Genomic DNA, 16,128 nt, shown 5'->3' on the forward strand with positions numbered 1-16,128 from the left:
ATATTACAATTACCATTATAACAATCCGTAATCCATTTCCATCAGGCATTTACTGGTCTTGGATTGCTGCAAGTATTAAAGCTAGCTTAGCTTACTACTTTCTCTATCATGTCAAGAAAACATACTGTACATATGGTTTCACAATATGAGGTGTCTTGTGAGGTGTTGACTGTACTCATCTAATAACAAGAAAGAAAACTCAATGTCGGACATTATAGGCTCTGGGAGATCTAAGGGAATATAATATATTTCAGAGGGATTGAAGCTGCCATTTTGTCCTGTGTTTCTTGGCCACCTCCTATATTTCGTTAGAAAATATGTTGGGTGTGGGGATTTGCAGATCCATTAGCTCTGTAGTGCCATGGAGTTAGGAGAAACATAACACAGTTATCTCAGAGGCTTCAGATAAGAAAGCCTCTTAAAATAAATGTAAGGAACAGTGATGTAAAATGGTTCTACTAATCAGATAAAGGTAAAAAAAAAATCAAGTTCGGAAGTGGATGAAAAGCCATTGATACAGTTTATGAAAACTTTTGTTTTATAATATATATCAACAAACAAAAATATAAAGACTAGCCATACAACATGATCCATGTCAAGACGATGGAGTTTATTGCTGTGGATAGAATAGATCTCAGTAGATAAGACAACATATAAGAACATTTCATTACATACTGTACACTTATAGAAACCTGTCATAAATACAATAATTTTTACTTCACAAAGAATATTCTTTGTGAAGTATATAGCATCATAAGACAGGTTCTCATATCAGAATAGCAAGTGTTTTTATATTTATTTATTTATTGTCCTTTTGGCTTATCCCATCTGTTCAGGGTCGCCACAGTGGATCATTAGTCCGAATTTTGTTTTGGCACAGTTGTTTGTTTTTTTTTACACCGGATGGCCTCCTTACGCAACCCTCCCCAATTCCTACCGGGCTTGGGACCTGTAGGAATTGAAGAAAGTCCCATATAAAGAAAGTTCCATTGGCCCTTTTATCTTGATTCAAAAGTTTACCCCTTCTTGCTTTGCTTACTGGACTTACAGAAGCTCTTATATTAAGTCCGGGTGAACTTTCCACCCAGGAGTTCAAGATCCACGATGATGCTTATCACACTTAAGCAAGGTACATCCTTTAAGAGAAACAATGGGGTCCCTGGGATCCCACAGATTTCATGTTTCATGGTTTCTGTTAAGAAGCATATTTATGGTTTACCAAGAGTTATAACTATGACCCACTTAAACTTACAATCACTTGCAGTATGCACAGTGAGCGATGCTACTGAGATCTAGGAAAAAAACATTCTGTGATAAAATCTACACTGTCAAACATGACCTAGATTTAGAAAGTCTACATTAGTGATTTACAATGTAAATCTTAATTGGTCAATTAAGTTGGAATTTATCTTTAAATCCATAGAAAACACACAGCATGTTTGAAAGGGACACACATATGGGTTGATCCTTCATAACAGTATGCATTCCAAAATACACATGGAGTTTTTTTTTCATGTTGCATAAGGACAAAAACATATTGGGTTTGCCAAAAGTGCATAGGCATAGCTACTACTAGACTGATTGACATTCTCTGGAGGAATGACTGCCAAACCAAAAACCCTTGCACATACATATGCAGGAAAGCTGCTTTAAAAAGCTTCCTGAGAGACTGACCTTTTTATCAGTACTGGTGGTTTTACTGATTAGGAAAAGGCAATAGGAAATAAAGTTTTGCAGGGGGAGAAATGGTGGAAATGGAAACTGTCATCAATGGGCTAACTATGCAGAAGCAATAATGATTATACTGTAATTTGAATGTATAGAGTAGTTTTGTGAAAGATGGGATTCTGTTGTTGGCCTAAATGTTGTTTTACTAAGATTACAAGTCTAAGTAACTGTAAATTTGTATCTTGCCACTACACATATCTAGCACTTTATTACTAAGCTGAAGACAGAGGGATTTGAGCTACTATGTTATAACTTCAAGCCCGATCAATCCCATCACATGCAATATTTTGATATTTTATTTAACCACTACAGTCACGTTTATTCCAGCCAGCCAATATTAGCTATGACATGTACAGATGTTCTCCTTGTCTGCTGCAGAAGAGAGCCAGATTTGTACACTTTTCTTCTCTAAGCTTCATTCACGTAGGTGATGTTGATGAAGTTTGAAAGAAAACTCACACCACCTTTTAGCCAAGTGTTTTGGATATAAAATATGACTGCTGCCACATTTAGCTAGATTATCTTGTCTATTCCTTGTCTTCACGATTGTCAAATATAATATCAAATGTTCCCCAACTCATAGAAAGAAAATAAATTCTTCTAAACATGTGTTGTCGTATATTTGTATAAGCTAAACATGCCCCTACAGTGTGCCTACATGTTCCTGAGGGTTTTCAACCCTGGTTTTTGCTCAATTAGCGATCCTATGAAACATGCATGTTCTTTAATACTGTGGAAAAATTGGTAACTGACCAAACCACAAATTTAATTTTAAACCTTTTGATTGATTAGTAGTGGGTGGCTCAAATAGAAACCGGCACAGAAATCAGCAGAGGAGAATTTATTTAGCTTTTCACGGGAATCTGACTCAGTGCTGGGAACAAGGTGTTTAAAACAATAATCGTAAGTGTTTGTGTGAATTATTGTAGTTATAGGTTAAGTGAAATTGGTAGGTAGAAAAGGTATTATCATGCTATACTGTGTCTTGCAGAAGTACAGATTAAGCATCTTATTTTCTGTATCCCATTCCGCCAAGGTTCTATAACAACTAAGATTTATACAGACAAGCATTAATTTTTTATAGAAGTGATGCACAGTTAAACATGATAATATAAATAACCAGAATATTAATAAATAATAATTAACCCAACAGTGCAGCTACAAAGTGTGTTTGAAGCACAGAACATCAAATGTAAAACAATTGCCATATATTACATATTATATAATATGTATATTGATTTGAACCATTGCATATTTTTTATTTATATTAAATTATAATTAAATTAATTATATTAAAAGACATATTAAATCGTTTTTGTGGTAATCTAAACCAAAATACAGATACATAAGTGAGGGTCAATAATTCAAATAATTTGACATGTCAATTGGTTTAATTAAGTAATCAATATTTAACACTAAAAAAAAAGAAATTTGAGGACAAAGCGGGGAGGGGACGTTGAAGGTAAGCATGTGGGGGGGGAAATCATTCTACACAGTTAGACGAGCTTTTGGCTCCGCCAGGTGGTAAATATGAGCACTAGTAAAAGCAAAGCACCTCCTTTGACCAAATACCTACAAACAAAAAGAAAAATGCACGTCAACCTTGACATGCAAACACAAATTTTATTTACATAAACCCTGTATTTTACATTTGCTCGATATATTTTTGACAGCATAATTTTTTATTTAGGTTGAAGGCCTACACGGTTAACGCCGCAGTATGTATTGCGCTTCTACACGCTACGGGAAACGCCTTAGGACAATCTTCCTTTGTTGCTCCGCGGTGCGGTTACCGTGGTAACAGTTGTCAAACACTGTTACGGAGCGCGTTCTTGCTGATTTAGCAGGCTGTTGCTAACAACGTCCACATGTTTTTCATATATAGTATAGTAACAACCACTGCAAATACAATTTAAAGGTGATCGCATCCATGTCAAAAAATAAGGTAAAGCGCTGTGTGTACTTCTTTATTACATTAGCGTTTGTTACAAGGTGTGACTGTGATAGTGAAGTCATATGTTGGCTTAATTAAGCTTACATTAGTTAATAAAGTTCTGTTTTCCGATTGTGTTGCCTGAGTTGTTGTAACAACCTGTTTGCCCATTAAATCATATAGGAGAGTCCCGAACTGAGCGTTGAAGCGTTAAAGTTAGTAGCAAATAACTAGCGTTAGTTAAGTCTGAGCAAATCGATTTCCAGTTTTCAAGAAAGTATTTGTACATGCTTATTTTGTAAATCACACAGATTCATATCAAGGTGTGCTTTCTTCACATTTGCAGTCATCTGGATACAAATCTGCGTATGACAATGGCAAAATTGAAGATAGGTGGGTGCACTTTTAAGTTAGAGGAAAATTGCTAGTAATTTTCTAATAGTAGTGTTGACTGTTTTGTCTGTATGTCTCATCAGGGAGGGGATAAGTTGTGTGCGTTATAAATGTGGCCTACTTAGCACAATACAGGATGTCCTGCATCAGAGACCAGGCTGGGTTGAAGTCAAAGAGTGAGTAGGGTTTTGAGTTTGCTTCTCTTTTTATGTGCTTTAGCCTACATATAATATCTATTCTTCTCTGATAGTGATGGAGAGTGGGATTTTAACTGGTGTGATGTTGCCTGGCTAAGGGAGAATTTTGATCATTCGTATATGGAGGAACATGTAAGGATAAGCCATTTTCGCAACCATTATGAGGTGAGGTATCCTTCTAGTATATGTCAAGATGTTAAACTGGATATTTTAGCAGTATCAAAAGTCATGTAGTCTGTTATGTTTTTATGTTACAGCTGACTCGGAAAAACCTCATGGTGAAAAATCTCAAAAGATACCGTAAAAACCTTGAAAGGGAACATGGTCGCATGGAGGCATCCAAATGTGATTTTTTCCCTTGTACTTTCACACTGCCCAGTGAATATCACCTCTTTGTAGAGGAGTTCAAAAGAAGCCCTGGCAGTACCTGGATCATGAAGCCGGTATAGCCAGAGAATGCCTCAAATGTATTTAGATGACCTCAGAAACTAAACGGCTATCACCAAATTGCATTTCAGTGATAGAAATCAACTGATTTGTTTTTTAGGTAGCAAAATCTCAAGGCAAAGGCATTTTCCTGTTCAGAAAACTGAAAGACATCATGGATTGGAAGAAGGTAATGATGACTGATTTCAATGATGCTTAGGGTCAATGTTTTGCTGCATCACGCAGCTTCTTTTAATCTTCACCTTGCAGACAGCCACCCTGATGTTATCTTGTACGAGACCTTGATCAACTTGGGAATTCCTTTTCCCCTCTACATTGGCAACCGGTCCAGATCAAGGGGCAGCCAAGCAGCCCCAAACCACGATGCTCCTTTTGCTGTGCATCACTCTTTTTAATTCCATATGTGTTGCTGTGCGTTCTTCCCAAATTCTAACTTTGTGTCATCTGTCCACAAGTCATTTTCCCACTAGTCTTTTAGAGTGTCAGGGGGTCTTTGGCAAACGTCAGGCAGGCGGCAAGGTTGTTTGAGCAATGGCTTTCTCTATGGTGTCCTACCATAGATACCATGCTTGTATAATGTTTTGTGTATGGTTAACTCATGAACAGGGATGTTAACTAATTCCAATGAATCCTTCAACTCTTTAGCTGTTACCTCAAACTGTCTTGTCTAACTGTGGGCTAAATATTTGAGGTTGAGTCTTTGAGACTATTCTGTAACCCTTTCCAGCTACATGCCTATCAACAACTCTTGATTGTAGGTCTTCTAAGATCTCTTCTTTCAGCTGCTGCTGCTTGTCAATAGCACACTGATACTGTTTGAGATTTCTTAATTCAAGGTTGTCAAGTTCTAAACCACAACTCCATTCTTATTTCATTGATTGCACTTCAGGTTTGCTATCGCCTTACTCCAGTTGGCTTTTCATGACATTGGAAGGCTGGTGTCGCCATTACTTTTTCCACCATTACTTTGTATATTTAATGTTTATGTTTAAAAAAGACATACTGTAATAGATTATGATTTTTTATGTTTTATCAGCTTAGAAATATGGGGTTTGTTGATATTTTTGACTTTGGTGAAGATCAGATCATATTTCATAACCATTTTATGCCTAAACAGAAAATTGCAAACAATACCATTACTTTTTTGTGACTGTACATTCTTACGTATTCAGATTGATAATGGTGTATTTAAACAGGATGGCACCCGCTCAGAGGAACAGAGGGATGCAGCTCAAGTGGAAAGCTATGTGGCACAACGTTATATAGAGAACCCCTACCTAATTAGTGGTACTCCACTCAATTATCCTGTTTGTGTTTTTAAAACATTGTAACATGTTTCAACAAATAATATAAGAAAAACACATGCAGAAATATTGGAATTGCTTCACTTATTTCTATGCTTTTTGCCCCCACAGGCAGGAAATTTGATCTAAGGGTCTATGTGCTGGTCACATCAGTATGTATTAAACGTTTAACATTATAGTGTTTATTCGCAATGTAATTTGTTGCATGCATGAATCTGTGTTGTCCATCTATTTTTTGTCTGTATTTCAGTACAATCCCTTGAAGGCCTGGCTGTATCGAGATGGCTTTGCACGCTTCTCAAGCACCCGATTCTCCCTTAGCAGTATTGATGACAAGTGTATCCTTTTTTTAAGGGGGTGGGGGGTCATGACATTTTGTTACCATTCATCTGAAGATGATCACACCATTACAGTTGTTACAGTCTGGTTTTCAGTACCAAAACTTCCTTTAACAGGTTGAGCCTTTTTTTAAATGAAATATTGATGCAGTGGGTAGATTTAAATAGCCTGGTGTGACCTCAGTTCTGAGGCTGATGTGGCTAATTTTGTCATATTCATCTACGGCACTGTCGAAGTAAGTCATTAAAGTTCTCAAATTCTCCTCATGATTAATTTCAGATATGCATCTCACCAATGTGGCTGTTCAAAAAACAGCACCTGACTATGATCCCGAAAAGGTGTGTAATTCAAACACCTTGAACAACTTGGATAGGTAACGTGTTGTGTTATAGTAACGTTGTTATTCTTGCATTGTTTTATTCATCTCTAAAAAGGGATGTAAGTGGCAGATGCAGCAGCTTCGACGATACCTGACTGCAAAACACAGTAGAGAGATGGTAGAAACCCTATTTACAGAGATGGATAACATCTTTGTTCGCAGTCTACAGAGTGTGCAAAAGGTCATTATAAATGACAAACACTGCTTTGAGCTATATGGATATGACATTCTACTGGATCAGAACCTCAAACCGTAAGTGCTCACACACATTGCATACACGTGTCCACAAAATACATCATTACCTAATTGTATTCACTCACACACACAACTAAGGCATGCATGCACACAAATAAGCACAGAAAAACACATGCACAGACAAGCAAACATGAGACGTTTGAGTTTCAATCCTAGATGCTGAAAAACAAAGCAGTAAATCTGCAAGTGTTAGACTTTAAAATAACCATGTGTCAATAGCCTCATAAATCTGTATATCATATTTAAAAAACTGACAAGTATGCAATAATCCTATTGCAAATAATAACACTAATTACATTTCATCTGTCCAATGCAAATTTTGTACAGTATCATTTATTTAGTTCCATGTGTTAACTCACAATCTTTGTTGACAGTTTGATGCTCCACATCGGAGTAGGGAAAAGGCTAAAACAAATGTTTGGTAAATGCCATCGTCTTCCGTGTTTTTGCAGGTGGTTAATTGAGGTGAATGCCTCTCCATCACACACGGCCAGTAGTCAAGAGGATTATGAGATGAAATGCAGACTGCTGGAAGACACTTTGAATATTATTGATATGGAAGGAAGGTAAAAGCCTCATAATCCTTTGACTGTAAGTCAGTACGGTAATGAGTGTGAGGGCTCTCTGACCTCCCATATATTATAGACATCACATTCTTTATTGGTATTTTCTGTTTTTGTTTCTCAGATTTATTTGGCATATGCTTGGCATTTTTGACTGTCAAGAATATGGAAATGGAGAAAAATGTTTTTTCAAAAAACTTTGCAAGCAGAATGTGTAATAGGAACTATAAACAACTGACAATGATTATTGCACATCACTGAGCAAATGATGTGCAACAAATGAGTTCCTTTTACCTCTTTCTGCAGGTGCTGCTCTCTAATATACCGTTGTTTTTCTCACTAGGCTTACGGGCAAAGAGAAAAGAGTGGGTGGCTATGATCTCATGTGGAACGATGGGCCTGTCTATAAAGAGGATGTGAACCTAGAAACATTTGGCAGTTTGTGTTTTACTGCCAATACACACTTAGGTAACCTGTGCTAATAATTCGAAGTAATACATTTATAATATTTATTGACATTGGTATTGTGCTCCCTTTCTAAGACATAAAAGTTTAAGGAAAAGCCTTCTACTACATATGGCAAAGTGTTAATGCTATCAACACCATGGTATCTGATCATGTGAAAAAGCTTCTGCCTTTCTATTATTGCTCATTGTTGCTAACATGCACTCATTCTTTGTTCCAGGGTGTGTCAATGACAGAGAAAAGCAGCTTCGCCAACTACTGAAACCATTTCTAGGCCAGAAGAGAATGTAATCACGCTTACAATTTTATATCCTGGTACCCTAGTATCTTACTTAAAACTACTGCAAACTTGGCATGTTTTGCTTGGGAATCAAGTAATTACCATTATTTAACAAGTGTAACTGGTTATGTTTGAGATTTTCGCAGAGTGTCAGTAATAAAGACTGCTATTTTTACCCTTTTTAGCCATTCCTAACAACAACCAACAGATTAATACCCCTTGTGTGCAAAACATTTATTTCTATGCCTTACAAATACTTGCATTCAACACTGAGAAAATACGTACCATAATCTTTCTGCCTGCATGTCAACATAATTTACATTACATTTATAATATTGCCACTCTTGGCCCCTATCTATGGCTTTGATACTTTACATGACTATTCAAAAGTGCAATACAAATACATACAATGTTATTTACATTGATAAATTTAAACAGTGAGCATGAGAATCAGTTAACACACCAAAGTAAACACAGTGTTCTAATAACTTCAAGTATACAGTGGAATATGGAGGTGATATGTATAACAATTCAATGTTGCAGCCTAACACCTATGTGTTTATATTTTACTGAATCCCAGGAATGAAACTGGTACAGTACAGCACAGTAGACCTAAGAATACATTCAGCGCTTTTACTAAATAATTTTCCATTTGTGCATGACAATGTTAACCTAATGATGACAAATCAACCACAAAACTTTTCATAAATATAACTATGGTATATAAAATTTGGAAAAATATGCATTTACATTCGTAGCAAACATTACACCATCTTCAATAATAGAGAGCTCAGCTCTATGCAAAATACAGTATATTATCATAGACTACAATTCAAGCTGTTCATACATGAAAAGCCCTTTTCAACAAAAATGTAAAAACATTGCACAAATATATCAGAAACACATTACAGCAGTACACGACTATTCATTGCGCCTCCATCTTGAGTCAAAGATTCTTTAAGGAACATATTGTCTTATAACATGAGGCACCACAGAAAAGTCAAAAGCAACATTAAGTAAATTAAGAGTATTTGAAACACATTCCAACATCAAAAACTCCACTAGTAATGGCCACGGTTGTATTCCATGTCTAAAATGTAACTGTGTGTTTAACTTCACTATGGATTACTTATGCTAAAAGCTTTCCAACTGTACAGTAGATGCGTGTTTTTTTCTACTTCAACATTGGTAGCACACTAAAAGATGACTGCAGTGCAACAGTTCAGTTACCATGAAAGCTGGGTTAGGGTTATAATGATCCTTCTATGAAAACACAGTTGAGCATCATGATGTATAATTACTGTACATTTTACGTGAATTGCTGTTTGTCTACACCATTTCGGTTTAAGTACATATATGCTGTTTTACCGCCACATTAGGGTCTCAGGCTGACAGAGTTGACTTATAAAGGCTGTACACAAATTTAGGCAGCTGTACAACAGTTAAAACATGTCAGTATCTAAGAGATTACATGGAAAGCTAGCATAGGTCCAAGCTCTTTCACCAAGTAACCATTAAGTGAAGCACTATTCTGAAGGTCTTCATGTTTTACTTTTTAACAAAATGCACATTTTTTGTTTTACTATTCTGCTTACTACTAAGCGGCGCTTTGGACAGAGACTGTGGCTCTTTAGCAGCTCTTTTTACGGCAGTTTTCGAAGTCTGCCCTCCTGCCTCCATCCTCTGCCAGTCCTTCTCTGCTCTCTTGGAGGTGATTACTTCTTGCTTACTTGCAGCAAAAGCATGTTTATCTGCACCAGGTGCTTTGATGCCACCAGGCTCCTTTTTAACATCTGTCTCAGAGTTAGCTCTGACGCGACTTTTCCGCACCTGACTTCTACCGTTTGGGTTGGCTCCACATTCCTGGGGATACTTACGAGCATTTCCTACAGCCTGCATGTGTCTTACATGACTTCTTCCAGCTGAAGGACTAACTGGGGTCTGGGCTCCTCCTCCACCTTGTCCTCCTGGGCTCCTACCTTCTGTGGAGGTTGCTCGGGTCTCACTGCTGCTTCTTTTCACTGGCGCCCCAGGTGTGGCTCGGCGCTCAAGTAGCGGGCTAAGCCGTGAGTGGCGCTGGTAGGCATAAGCAGAGCAGCTTCCATTGCACAATGGGTAGCGGATGTGACAGTGAGGGCAAACTGGGAAGCGGGAGAGCTGTTGCTGAGTTGAGGCAGGTGATGGGGGGTTGTTGACAGGTGTGAATGGAAAGGCTCGCTGGCTTTGTCGTAACCCTTTAGGGGAGTTGAGTCGAGTTGGTGGAGCTGTATGAGGCCTAGGTGGGTGAGCTCCGGTAGCAGAGGGGAAGCTCTGTGGCCTTGGACGGCTCCCAGGTGGACGGCTGCTCTCTGCTTGCACTGTTTGGATCTGGAGCCACTCCAACTGCAGCAGCCTCTCTAGGTACTTCTCTAAGGACCCTACAGGCTTTGGCCGCGGAGCACCACGGCCCTCTGTATGAAGAAACACAGCCAGTTGTCTCAGGCTCCAGCTGTTGAAGGGAGGAGGAAGAAAGTCTGGGTAACTGAAGATGGGTTTTTCACTCTCATTTTCATCACCCACTATCCCACGAGGTCCTGGGAAGTCAGGGGGAAAGTCATTAGTATTGATGACTTCGGCCCGAAGGTTGAGGTGAGGAGGGGTACAGGGGGTGCAGGGAGAGGGCAATACAGGTAGCCTCTCAGAGTCTGAAAGATCACTGGCACTGTCAGTGTCCTCATCTTTCTGATTGTAGTGCTGCTGTAGTGCTTCTGGGGTGGGGGTGGGAACTGGGGAATGTGCTGGCATGTGTCGTAGCCCTGATATTGGGGACAGAGGCAAAGACAGGGCTCGCCGATTTTTCCCCATCCCCACACGATTTTGTTGCACCTCATTGCTGCAATGTGAGACACGTTGATTTTCTCGTTTTTCCTCTTTCCTGTGTAAGTGTTTGCGGAGCTGAGGTCTCAAATCTTCTTCTTCAGGGCTGTAAAGAGACAGACAATCTTCTTGTTATTAAGGGATTTAGTCTGGCTGAAGCAAAGCACTTAGTAAGATTGCAAACCCCTCTCCATACATACCTTGATAGTTGGCTTTTATTCCGTGTACTGCCAGATTTGACCCTGCCACCTTTAGACAGTGCACCCTGAAAAACAATCATGGTGGCTCTTTCATTTATCTTTCATTAATATTGGTCACAACCCATGTTGCAACTGTAGCTTCCTTGTCAATGAAATTGAAACATTATCTTTAAAGGTCAACCACCAATTTTTAACTTGCTTTTATGGCTTTAGTTTAGGGCTTTTAAACTTCCCTCTGACTTCCATGTATTAAAATATTTCTCAGTTTTTCATCATTAGTAGTTCAGATGATATCATCTGGAGAAGCTCTAGAAAAGCAGGTTGACCATGATTAAAACCTCTATAGCAAGAGTACGGGGATCAGATAATCTGAACTAAAGGTTCCTCCAAGTTATGTCATCTGGTGGCATTTTTCAGCTAGAAGTAGTAAGATATTTTGATATAGTGAAGTTAAAGGTGAGTTTAATGGCATTTAGGTACATGTACTACCCAAACTAGACCCAAAAGCAACCAGCTTAAAATCGGTGAAGACGCCCTTTAATTCACTATTGTGGAATTCTCTCACCTTCTGCACCGTTGTCACTATATCCTTTTCCTGATCAGGTCCCGGGAGGCCTTTTTTCTGGCTTACTGCTTTCTTCATCCTGTTACCTTTCTTGGAACTGTGGAAACGTGATAGTGGTTTATCAGACTCGCTAAGGCAAAACACTTAAATGTGTAAAATGTGGCCTACCTGGTTATTGGTACGTTGTTTTCGGTATTTTTTACCCGAATCTTCTCTTTGGAGACGACGCGTTTCAGTGTCGCGGATGCTGTGCGTTCCTGCATAATTGGGCCCATGTTGCAGGTCGCCAGCGGGGATGTTGTTCCGAGTCCAGCACAATTGGATGCTGCGGTAGCTAAAGAACCCAACCGACATCTCGGATCTGATACTCTATTCTGAGAATGAGGCTGAAAACACCCATTTTCTCTAAAGTGCTGCAGTGCATCATGCGCAGGTGTCGACAGTCGGCTTTCCGTTGCAGGTGTAAACTCGTTTTTCTGTTTGTGGTCGACCCGTATCGCTGTTGAGGAACGACTCCGAGAATATTTTAACAATCTGGTCTCAAGAGACGGCTCTTCTCTATTTCGTCTGTCATTTTTCTCGCCATTAAAAATGCAAGACGGTCAAGCAGCGCTTACGCTTTGTTTGGCTTGCCGTCCCTGTCAGATGGGTTTGTTTACCTGCTGCTGAGTGGTTCGCAGCTTGCGTTGAAGTGAGCGTCACAAGTGCATCATGGGAATTGAAGTACGCGCATAGCAGTCGTTCTTTCAAACGAAGCCCGCAAAAGCCCTTGAGTGTAGGGACTATTGACAAATAAGGAATACAAGTGGGAAAACGCCCAACTCCGTGTTTGTAGAAAAAAAAACTTAAAAATATTGCGCACACATTTATTTGTTAATCCGAATTCACTCAGTCTCCCATGCAGCGTCAGTGACCTTCTGGTCCGTTTGCGGCTTCATATTGCACTGTGCGCGCATGTTAGCTGATCTCCAGTGAAACCAATCTCCAGACGTGTGTATTTTGACAGCGCTGTAACGGTGCTTAGCGGTTATAAATCAGGTTATGTGATTTGCATCGTATTGAGACTCAATAACGCACGGAAACGCGCAGCTAAAAAAAAATTCTACTTTAAATGGAAGGTCAAGCAGGCGCGACGTCCTGTGGCTTAAGTGTTACTAAATCTACATATCTTGAAATGGTGAGCTGATATAAACATCTACTTTATTAAATTATATTTACATAATCCTAAGAACCGTACGAGGAGAGAGAGAGTTATAGATTGCACACGGGTACCCAGTCACGTACTCCAGAGTAAACGCCCACTCGCTTTCCAGCTGCGCCTGTTTCTGTCGTGTTAAATTAACCACAGTCGCTGTTCTTGTAAAATCTTCATCACAACATCATGAAACTTTTGGTGACACGAGTTTACAAATGTGACAACTGGTTTATTAGTTCTTTGATTGGAATATATTTTGTGTTTAAAAGTGCCATAATATTCATACTACTACTACTACCAGTACATTTTGCTTAACTTTATTTACAGTGGAGGAGGACACTAATTTTCACACATCATGGATAGAGGGTGGTTTATTGGACATGAGAGGATCGCCCCTGCAAAATCTGAACCGCAGATGGCCAGCTCTCAGAGCAGTGTCTCAAGGCCCTGCATGACAATCCGCTTGACTGACATGCTTCGAGCTGACACACCTAATACAGTAAAGAAGCCGATTCCAATACGTCCGCCAAGCCCCAGAGTCTCTCCGCCAAGAGTACAGGAGTGCCACCACAGTCTGTCTTGTGAACCCATACCTAAGCCCATCATTCGACAACGGTCACACTCTCTGCCTTCCACCGCAAGGAAGAAGAAAGAAACCAGAAATGTTGGTGTACGGTTCATTGACGCTATGGGGCTCGACCTGGAAGATATCAGGTTTTTCAAATCTGGAGAGGATCCATTTGTACCACATCATGTTACCTTTAGATTACTGATGGGTGCAGAGTTAGCAGATGGAAAGCATCTGGAGATTTCTTTGCCATACATGAAGCCGTTGTTCTCCCAACAACCTGGTGACCAGCCAGCATTCCTGCATCGCCTCTGTGAACAGAAAGTGTGTCTGGAGAGAGTCCTCTGTTTTGAGCTTGGTGTCATTGGAATCACTCAGGTCCTCAATTTGGACTTTGAGAAAGATGTCATTGCTCGCTATTCATTTACAGAGTGGAAGAGCTGCACCGAAACTAAGGCCTCCTGGGTGTCCTCCATCACCAATACCTGGGAAGGAGGAGGACGCTCACTTAGTTGTGATACATTTCATTTCCACTTGCCTGTTCCTCCTTTCCTGCATCCAGGAGCAGTGTTAGAATTTGCCATTCAGTACAAAGTATGTGGAGCTGAATATTGGGACAACAATGATGGTGAGAATTATAAATTAGTTTGCCATAACTACCAGCTCACTGTACCTAAAGAATGCCAGGATAGCATGGTGCACTTCATTTAAGATGCTGGCTGTGGGTAGAAGAAACCTATTACAAGCACTTTATGGCTGTTGTCATAAAAAGTTATTAAAAAAGAACAACTGCGTTGCAACTAATGCTAACAAAGAATTTCTCTAAATCAGTATAAATAAAGTTATACTGTTAACTCTGTACAGATTTTGTCAGACAACAATGCAACAACTTGATTCAAGCTTTAGTGCCAACATTTTACTTTTGTGCTTTCTTTTAAAAGATATTATTGCAATTTCTTGGCTATACTGTAAAACTGCACTGTAATGAAATGATGCCGGGTGAGCTTTGAATAAATATTCAGTTAAACTGAAATTAACACACTAAAATATTTTGTTCCAGCGTGTTGAAAACATAAAAATAATTTTATAAAATGCCGGAATTTGGTCTGCGGATCCATTTTGCTCTGTATTGAAAGTGTATTCTGGAAGCAAATGTAGCCACAAACCAAATTCCCAAACCATGTGTAGATAATATAATTTGTTTTTTAAGAATAAATGCTTATTTTGTTTACCAATAAAACGTAATTTCACATCATGTTCAGCTTGTATTATTATTTCTTTGTATAAACTCTATTTAGATTGAAACCTGAACTTTCACCTCAGTGGGTTTTCATCTACTTTTTTGTAGCCTTTTAAACAAATTAATTAAAATTTATTAATACCAATAATTATGTTAATGTTAGACAGGAATAAACTACTGGGAGATTTTAGGAAAAATGTGACCATTTTAGGCAACTCTTTTTAGACTTTAAAAATACTATACAAATTAAAAAATGTATAAAATAAAAATATATGTATTATTATTTTACCTCCTGACATATTTATCCATACATTTTACTCAATTGCATATTTATATAACCTGTACATTTTTTTAATGCAATGACTAGTTGCCATGAATCATTTTATCCTTGAAAGAACTGTTAAGCCTCTACAACAGTTCCTACTTTATTTAACAATGTCAGCTAGAGGGATTCAGAGCAACGGAGAGTGTGGAAAGAGGTGAAGAGTGTTGAAAGTGTGTAGCACGAAATTAGATGTTCAATCAGGTTTGACCGTGTGGAAAAAAGTGTCAGGTGTGTTCTGTGACAAAAGAGTATCAGCAAGAATGAAAAGAAAGGTGTTTAAGACGGTGGTGAGACCAGCAATGTTGTACGACTTTAAGACAGTGGGACTGAAGAAAAGACAGGAGGCAGAGCTGGAGGTAGCAGAGCTCAAGAGGTTCTCTTTGGGAGTGAAGAGGATGGACAGGATCAGGAATGAGTACATCAGAGGGACAGCTCATGTTAGATGTGTTGGAGATAAAGTCAGGGAGGCCAGATTGAGGTGGTTAAGACACGGTTAGAGGAGAGAGAAAGGATGCTGAGGTTGGAGCTGCCAGGCAGGAGGTATAGAGGAAGACCAAAGGAGAGTTATGGATGGAGTGAGAGAGGTCATGAACTTAGTTGGAGCGAGAGAAGAAGATGCAGTGGATACCTAAAGGGCATTTTATTTGTCACCATGTTCAACAGAGAGTTTGCTGGATTGTGGTCATCGAACACTAACAAACTATAATTATCGTTGTGATAGTGAGTACTTTCAAAAGTATATAATCCGGTACACAATTAAATGTACGGTTATAATAAAAAACAATGTCTATTTTTAAAGAAAAAAAAACAATCATCATTGCGAAAATATAGAAGTATTTATATATACACCCCGACGCGTCTGAACTGCGAAAAATATAAAAGAAGAAGAAGAATTA

General features: G+C 38.9%; 3 protein-coding genes across 3 annotated transcripts; 2 read left to right on the forward strand and 1 right to left on the reverse strand.

The window, feature by feature from the left end:
• The first annotated feature begins 3,534 nt into the window (after positions 1–3,534).
• ttll9 (tubulin tyrosine ligase-like family, member 9) lies at positions 3,535–8,357 on the forward strand. The gene is made up of 14 exons (XM_067527929.1): positions 3,535–3,673; positions 4,008–4,054; positions 4,138–4,230; positions 4,305–4,416; positions 4,509–4,694; positions 4,799–4,867; positions 5,895–5,985; positions 6,114–6,154; positions 6,253–6,340; positions 6,621–6,679; positions 6,776–6,972; positions 7,428–7,541; positions 7,882–8,006; positions 8,224–8,357. The coding sequence occupies exons 1-14, from the start codon at positions 3,659–3,661 to the stop codon at positions 8,292–8,294; spliced, it is 1,308 nt and encodes a 435-aa protein (XP_067384030.1). The 5' UTR covers positions 3,535–3,658; the 3' UTR covers positions 8,295–8,357.
• A 173-nt stretch (positions 8,358–8,530) lies between these two features.
• fam217ba (family with sequence similarity 217 member Ba) lies at positions 8,531–12,601 on the reverse strand. Its single transcript, XM_067527928.1, has 4 exons — positions 12,073–12,601; positions 11,905–12,001; positions 11,340–11,404; positions 8,531–11,245 (listed from the first exon to the last, which is right to left on the reverse strand). Exons 1-4 carry the CDS (start codon positions 12,177–12,179, stop codon positions 9,832–9,834), a joined length of 1,683 nt encoding a protein of 560 aa, XP_067384029.1. The 5' UTR covers positions 12,180–12,601; the 3' UTR covers positions 8,531–9,831.
• A 263-nt stretch (positions 12,602–12,864) lies between these two features.
• ppp1r3da (protein phosphatase 1, regulatory subunit 3Da) lies at positions 12,865–14,916 on the forward strand. Its single transcript, XM_067527930.1, has 2 exons — positions 12,865–13,081; positions 13,427–14,916. Exon 2 carries the CDS (start codon positions 13,455–13,457, stop codon positions 14,376–14,378), a length of 924 nt encoding a protein of 307 aa, XP_067384031.1. The 5' UTR covers positions 12,865–13,081; positions 13,427–13,454; the 3' UTR covers positions 14,379–14,916.
• Positions 14,917–16,128: the final 1,212 nt, after the last annotated feature.

Source organism: Channa argus, chromosome 13 (assembly GCF_033026475.1).
Source record: "Channa argus isolate prfri chromosome 13, Channa argus male v1.0, whole genome shotgun sequence".
NCBI classification, from domain to species: domain Eukaryota; kingdom Metazoa; phylum Chordata; class Actinopteri; order Anabantiformes; family Channidae; genus Channa; species Channa argus.

Bases quoted from the DNA above. Each gene is read 5' to 3' on its own strand.
- ttll9 (XM_067527929.1), top strand. The intron at 6,973-7,427 runs GTAAGTGCTCAC...GTGTTTTTGCAG, and splicing joins CTGGATCAGAACCTCAAACC to GTGGTTAATTGAGGTGAATG. The intron at 7,542-7,881 runs GTAAAAGCCTCA...TTTTCTCACTAG, and splicing joins ATTATTGATATGGAAGGAAG to GCTTACGGGCAAAGAGAAAA.
- fam217ba (XM_067527928.1), bottom strand. From the start codon at position 12,179: ATGGGCCCAATTATGCAGGAACGCACAGCATCCGCGACACTGAAACGC. The intron at 11,405-11,904 runs GTGAGAGAATTC...ATTGTTTTTCAG, and splicing joins TAGTGACAACGGTGCAGAAG to GGTGCACTGTCTAAAGGTGG. The intron at 11,246-11,339 runs GTATGTATGGAG...GTCTCTTTACAG, and splicing joins AATAAAAGCCAACTATCAAG to CCCTGAAGAAGAAGATTTGA.
- ppp1r3da (XM_067527930.1), top strand. From the start codon at position 13,455: ATGGATAGAGGGTGGTTTATTGGACATGAGAGGATCGCCCCTGCAAAA.